The sequence below is a fragment of the Haliotis rubra genome, unplaced genomic scaffold, assembly GCF_003918875.1.
Source record: "Haliotis rubra isolate DU_JTF1 unplaced genomic scaffold, ASM391887v1 Scf16, whole genome shotgun sequence".
Taxonomy (NCBI): domain Eukaryota; kingdom Metazoa; phylum Mollusca; class Gastropoda; order Lepetellida; family Haliotidae; genus Haliotis; species Haliotis rubra.
In genome coordinates this window covers 1,787,432-1,795,000 of record NW_025765558.1, presented here as the reverse complement: position 1 = coordinate 1,795,000, position 7,569 = coordinate 1,787,432, and the positions used below count along the sequence as shown (strand labels likewise).

The 7,569-nt window shown below is 40.3% G+C and overlaps 1 protein-coding gene across 2 annotated transcripts in view; it reads left to right on the top strand.

Annotated features, from left to right (window-relative positions):
- LOC124271388 (phospholipid scramblase 2-like) overlaps window positions 1-6,144 on the top strand; it is a 16,274-nt gene extending 10,130 nt beyond the window's left edge. For both annotated transcript variants that reach the window (XM_046706528.1, XM_046706529.1), the window contains 7 exons: window positions 246-322; window positions 666-796; window positions 2,223-2,343; window positions 3,578-3,680; window positions 4,458-4,516; window positions 5,275-5,316; window positions 6,021-6,144. In XM_046706528.1, the coding sequence (XP_046562484.1) occupies window positions 246-322; window positions 666-796; window positions 2,223-2,343; window positions 3,578-3,680; window positions 4,458-4,516; window positions 5,275-5,316 (533 nt within the window). In that variant the 3' untranslated portion in view covers window positions 6,021-6,144. The remainder of the gene's footprint in view (window positions 1-245; window positions 323-665; window positions 797-2,222; window positions 2,344-3,577; window positions 3,681-4,457; window positions 4,517-5,274; window positions 5,317-6,020) is intronic.
- The last annotated feature ends 1,425 nt before the right edge of the window (window positions 6,145-7,569 follow it).

Below are 7,569 nucleotides of genomic sequence, written 5' to 3'. Positions count from 1 at the left end.
TGCAAGGCCGAAGGAAATAAGCCCCCGATAATAACAAACATGCAAAGGATTATTAGAAATTGAGAAGCCTGACATTCATGTTAGCTGTTTCAGCTTGGCTAACCACAGTCTCACAATTCATAAAGGTATTGTGTCATGCTGGGTAGACATACCCGATTCAGATCGGATAAATTGATTAAGCCCATAATGACGCATTGTTTCCGTAAATGGTGATGAATTATCCTGATGGCGTATTCATGTTTCAGAAACCGATTCTTTAATGCGTCTGTGCTGTGGCTCCGATCGTGGGTTCAAGATTCACGTGGTTGACAACTCTGGCAAGGTATGCGTTTCAAGAAGTTTCACTTCAGTTTAAAGTAAGAAAAGTGAGTAGGTTTAGTTTTACCCCGCCTTTGGCAACATTCCAGCAATATCCCGGCAGGGGATACCAGGAATGGTCTTCACACATGCAGAGAATCAAACTCGGGTCTTTGGCGTGACGAGCGAACGCGTTAACCACTAGGCTACCCTACCATTCAAAAGTATGAAAAGATAATGGGTTCACAACTGATACTCCATGCAGATAGGAACCTTGAATACACTACTTAGTTGTCTTTTCTGTCCATATTTAAGTTTCATTGTTTAAGTTTCTTTGTTTATGTTTCATTGTTTATGTTTCGTTGCAGGAAGTATTGCGCATACGCCGTGATTTCAAGTGCTGTGGCGGATGTTGCTGGTGCGCAGATGCCGACTGCGCAGCTCATGAAGTGATTGTGGAAACACCAGAAGGGGAACCGCTGGGATACGTCAGGCAGTTGTAAGTCCATATCGTTGTTACGTCATGTATTAATATATCAATATCAAGGTTACCTCATGCAGCAGTATGGCCTTATTTAGGTTCCGTTATCCATAAATCGGTTTCGTGATGCAATTGTGAGTCTATATGCTGCTTAAAAGCACATTTTCACACACTTTCGACAATAGTTTGACCTATACATAATTATTGGGGCATATGCACTCACTTGAGCTTTCTATTGATGCAATGAACGGCTTAATATCTCTCACGACTTGCCTGAAATCGATAATTGAAACTGCGAGGCGAACAGCGTCCAGACAGAGAACACTTGCCATATATGGAATGTAAACCTCCGTACATCGAAAACTATCGCACGCGGTGTTGTCGGTGTGTGCCGAACTGGTTTCAGTCACAAGTTGCGCGTATGTTTTTTGTCTAGTACTGAGTTCAGTGTCCAAATGAGTTGTAGAATATTCGTAAAGCCGTAACGAGCGCTCCAAGGGACATAACTCTAAGGGGTTAGCTTGAAATAATGTTCGGTCAATAGAGGGCGCGAGAGTCGATTAATTCAACGTTGCATTAATTCATTTGAACTTTTGAATTTAATATGATTGTAATCTAAAAACGTGTTGTTTTTTTAATAAATTATATTGTAGCTTCCCTGGGGGCTGATAGTTGGTATTTTGAGAGAAATGCATTATTTATCTTTAGAGAAGAATGGTGTGAAATAGTGCCTTTAAGTCAGTCATGTCCATATCGTGCTTATGTCAGACAGCTGTACGTCGACTTCTCGGCACGTCGGGCAGTTCCAGTTAGAGAAGGTCCAAAGCAATAAATGCTTGTAATACGAAGCGACTGAATAAGTCGGATGATTAAAAATTCTATGCATATCCTTGATTTTTTTTTGAAAAAATAACGAATACTATTTCTTTAAAAATGAACTGTGTCAGCATTCAAAGAACTGCTTTCAGATTAACTTGATTTGAAATTATTCAGAGTAAGAAATAAACAATTTATTTCACTGCGCAACAGCTCATGGAAATCACAGACAAAAGGGGCCAAGGAAAGCCCAGAAACGTTGTGTATACAACAAAGTAGAAGTTGACATCCATTATATACTTGAATACCAACTTCTATAGACCCTCAAGAACCTCACAGAGATTTAGTCTTTGAAAATCAGTGAAGTTGCCTTTCTGTTGTCAAAAATAATTAGGGTAGTGTGGCTGCACATGTAGTTCCATTTACATAATTAACTAATTATTTTTTATGCACAAATTTATTAAGCCACAGATTCCTTCTTTTTTTGCGTATATCGATGCAAATCAGTCAATCAGGTGATTCGCTGGTCTAAATTCGATTATTTAAAGACTGACGTCATGTAGCTACAAAATGTACTGAGTGCAGCGATAAACAAGCACAAAGTAATCAATTTATGATGTTTCCCCAGGCCGTCCAAGTGGAAGGGCCACTATGGTATCCTTGACAGCAGTCGAAACCAGATGATGGAGATTTGGGGGCCATGTTGTGGTTGCCAGGGACTGTGCTGCAGAGCTGATGTCGAGTTTCCGGTATGTACAAATGAAACGAAAGCGATTAATTGTATGTATGTCTCATGTATCTCATGTAAGTCTGTGACGAACAAAGGTGTTAATAGTGATACTGCCGGTGTCGATATTCAGGTACGTCAGTGCTTGATAAAGATAGTAATTCATCAGATGTCGAGTTTCCGGTATGTCAGTGTCTGATAATGATAACGATAGTATTACCGTCGATGTCGAGATTCCAGTATGTCAGTGTCTGATAATGATAATGATACCGCCGATGTCGAGTTTCCATTATGTCAGTGTCTGATAATGATAATGTGAGTAATTCAGCTGATGTCGAGTTTCCATTATGTCAGTGTCTGATAATGATAATGCGAGTAATTCAGCTGATGTCGAGATTCCAGTATGTCAGTGTCTGATAATGATAATAATACCGCCGATGTCGAGTTTCCATTATGTCAGTGTCTGATAATGATAATGTGAGTAATTCAGCTGATGTCGAGTTTCCATTATGTCAGTGTCTGATAATGATAATGCGAGTAATTCAGCTGATGTCGAGTTTCCATTATGTCAGTGTCTGATAATGATAATACTGCCGATGTCGAGTTTCCAGTATGCCTGTTTACGGTATGTTTGTGACAAATGATAGCAATGGTAGCAGTTTCCTGTATGTCTGTGACATGGTAGTAATACCGCTGATGTCTAGTATCCGAGTGGCTGCCAGATAATGAGTATATATGCACGCAACCGATATCGAGTTTCCCTGTGACAGTGAATGCCCATGGTTTAGAGGGGCGGTGGGGTGGTCAACGCGTTCGCTCGTCACACCGAAGACCGAGGTTCGATTCGCAAACTTAGTACTATGTGTGAAGTCCATTTCTGGTGTCCCCGTCGTGATATTGCTGGAATATTGCTAAAAGCGGCGTAAAACCATACTCACTCACTCCATGAAGATTGCCTCTGTAACAAGATGGCGTTCTTATGATTGATCATGGTAAAACTGCCGATACCCACAACCTATTAATAATTGAGCGATATCGACTTAACGCGTTAACGCCCATAAGCATTCTGAAGTGGACCAACACCATGTCATCAACTGATATGTTTCCACTCACCTCGGGAAGCGTCACGTCACGTGGTTTTATTGCGCCCAAAATAATGACGTCGTTGAGGCGATTACTCCTCTGGGCCTCCATAAAATAACACTAATGCGTTGTAAAATTGCTGAGTATACTTATATAACTTGTTATATTTCCAGGTTCGATCCATGCAGGATGGCAACATTGTGTCCAAGATCAGCAAGCAATGGGGAGGTGTAGCAAGGGAACTCTTCACCGATTCGGAGAAATTTTCGGTCACATGTGAGTAAGAATCCTCTCGAAATATATATATCAGCTTTTGGGCTTTAAGTGAAGTTAGAGCGAGTGAGTTTGGTTTTACGCCGCACTCAGCCATATTCCAGCTCTATGGCGGCGGTCTGTAAATAATCGAGTCTGGACTATCCAGTGATCAACAGCATGAGCATCGATCTACACAAATGGGATACGATGACATGTCAACCACGACAGCGAGCCTGACCACCCGATCCAGTTAGAAAACCAATTCTAACTCGGATCTTCACGGGTCAAGGGCCAGAGTCGCCTTTTAAAATGAGTATGACACTTGGACAATCCGAACATATTTGTTAGATTAACCCCTCCGAAGTACACACATTGGTAAAAAAAATCGGAACATCACTTCCTGCCCATGTTTTCAGTATATATAACTCAATCTTCTAGAAGATTATAGTCACATGACTTATCCCGCCGGGTACCCATTTTCTGCTGGGTGAACAGAGACAATTTCGAACAAATTCACTAGCCAAAGGTGAGATCACATGAATCACATGTGCTTCGTAACACATGCTTGTTGTGAAAGGCGACTAAGGGATCGGGTGGTCATAACATCGTACTCTATAGTTTGATGCTCATGATGTCAGTCACCGGATATTGTGGGTTTTTCGATTCTATACACAGCGCTGTACAGCTGGAATATTACTGTTACGTAGCGTTACACTAAACGAAAGCAATCACAAACAAACCTGAAAATGTTAAAGGCTGTACATTACCCAAAGTATGGAATAATATTGAATATTTCAGTTCCCCAAGACCTCGATGTGAAGGTCAAGGCCACGCTGATGGGCGCTGTCTTCCTCATCGTAAGTATTGGAACACGTTTTCATTAGCTTCCGGGTCAGCGATTATGGTTTTACGCCGCTTTAAGCGATATCCCAGTAATACCACACTAGAAACGGTCTTCATATATATGTGGGAAGCGAACCCGGTGTGACGAGCGAACGCTTGAACCACTAGGGTATCCCACCACCTCCATTAGCTGTCGAACATCAGACCGAGTTAGAATTGATATTCAGCAACTCATTCTTGTTGTAAGAGGCGACTAACGGGATCGGGCGGTTACCCGCGCTGACCTGATTGACACATGTCACCGTATCCCAGTTGCGTAGATCGATGCCAGTGTTGTTGATCACTGGATTGTTTGGTCCAACTAAAATATTTATACCGCCGCCATATTGTTGAATGCGGCGTTGAACAACAAACTAAAACAAGTCGCATAAGACACCTCCAAAACATTCTCATTGACATCTAATAGTGACCATTCTCGGTGTTCTCGGGTGTCATACCTCCCATACATCATTCGTCACCACTCGCCCCTTTCCGTAAACTTGGTTTGTCCCGGAATAACACGAGTGGGTCACGAATGCCCATACATACCATAACAAATACCGTAGATATTCAGATTCATTTTGAGTCTGATGTTCATGAGAGAACGTGTAATTTGCTGGAGAACATGTATGAAAAATATTCTGAAAACATGACATGCTAGCAAATGGATTCATGGTATTGGTCACAGTGGTATGATCAAGGATCGATAATGACCGCATGTCTTTCCTTACAGCATTTCATGTATTACGAACAAGAAGAGTCACATAACAGCTAAGTGAGTATATACAGTATATAATGTACTATTTAGAATACGTTTTGCCATATGAGATATACAGATACCAGACAATCAGCCTTTAAATGTGTGCGTGCGTGCGTGTGTGTTTTGTTGTTTTTTTTGGTTGGGGGTTCTTTGTTTTGTTTTGGGTTTTTTGTTTTATTTTATCTTATTATATTTTTTTTCGTGTTTTTTCTCGTTTTTTGGCGGGGAAGGGGGTGAATTCCGAATTTCAAGAGTATAACTTATTTTGCAGTTTATGTCAAATGTGAGTGAGTGTTGTATACCAGTACAGTATCTTTGACGGTTAAACCTCTCTGTTCCATTTATGAAATAGTCCGTTTGTTTCGAAATCATACAACTGTTTCACATCAGAATGATGAGCAGCATCAGTCACGAACGACGCGTACAATGTACGTGCTGTTCGCGTTTGCGCTGTCCTTTCTTCCGTCATTATGGCGCGGGACACCAGGAATGGGCTTCACACATTGTACCCATGTGGGGAATAGAACCCGGGTCTTCGGCGTGAACGCTATAACCACTGCGCACCATTCATCATCAGAGACCCTGTGTATATGACATGAGTGAAATTAAGTACATGCATAAGGCATTGAGTATTTACTCTTCATTAAAACAAAAAATATGAAAAATGTCATTGTTTCATATGCTCAGTATGTTTAAATTTGTATATTTCATATTTTCAGATCGATAAAAGTCTTCAACAAGTCATCAGGAGTCTAAGAATTTTCCAACACATGTATTCTAACTGTATATTTAGGCTTCCTATTGAATCAATTACCTGCTATTACATTCACTTGTATTGTTAACATATGGTAAAAGGCGACTAACGGGATCGGGTGGTCAGGCTCGCTGACTTGGTTGACACATGTCATCGGTTCCCAATTACGCAGATCGATGCTCATGCTGTTGATCACTGGATTGTCTGGTCCAGACTCGATTATTTACAGACCGCCGCCATATAGCTGGAATATTGCTGAGTGCGGCGTAAAACTCAACTCACTCACTCACTCACTGTTAACATATGAATACCTGTCGTTTTAATATATCCTTGTTTGTCGTGTCTCGACCATGTGTCGCTTCTGCTCTCTTTTCGTCTGCACGACAATCATCCAATCATTTTGTTATGTTGAAAACCCAATCAGTACGTGTATGATTTTATTAAGCATTTTGGCCAAAGAATCCCTCTCCAAGCGTTGTTGTTTATAGGTATAAGTTTATTTATTCGAAGCTGTATGAGAAATACATGGGTTTCTCGTGGATATCGGAGAACTCAAAGGTGACTGAAAGCAGAGTGATTTATGTGAAACTTGTTCATCTTGCCATGTAAGAAATCGAAATATATGAATATATTGTAATGATATAGACGTCTTAATCGAACTATATTATTGAATATAAAGTTTCCATATTCAGTCGGCGGTAGGGGCTTGAGCAGACCGATTTCTTGAAACAAACATAGTTCTGAGTTTTGACTTAAGTTAACGTTTTAAACTCAAATTTGAGAAAACGCGGGAAAATGCATTTCCGAGAATAAACTGAAATCGATACTTAACGCAATCATAGACAAATTAAGTTTAATAGATAGGTCACTTGAGTTGTTTTGGCTTTTAAATTTTAGTTAGAAATTCAGCTGTTTCAAATTGTCAAAGTCAGTTTGAAATTTGGGTAAAAACTAAAGTTTGTTTCGAGAAATCTGATGTAGGTTTCTCTTAAGACAAATTCCTGCACCTGTGTGGGAGACTTAGCGTCACGCTGGATAGATAGGACGTCACGACCAAATGACATGCGTCATTTCACACTCTGGCGCAGAGCTAAAGAAGAGCGAGAGGAGATAGAGTGGCGTTATTTTGGCTAAAATCCATAGATTTAACAAAATTTCCTCAGTGTGTTTATGCTTAGTGAGAGTCCCTATCGAATGGACTTAAAACACGTTTTCATATGTTGCCATAGCTAATTTGTAAACTAGAACTAACATACTGTCTGTATCAGCCCAGTTTAAGTCATATTGTCAGATGTAATATATATATCACCATAAACATGTTCCAAGCTACGTGACGTGTAATTATTTCCGAGTTGCATATCTTTTCGCCTTTTTATATCATAGAAACTATTTTTACAAATATGTCACACCACATTGATGAAAATAAATATAGAATGTCTATGAATCAACTGTTGCCTTTTCTTCTGGAATAGACAGTTGTCGCATGGGGTCCCACAACGGCACCTAGGATACCT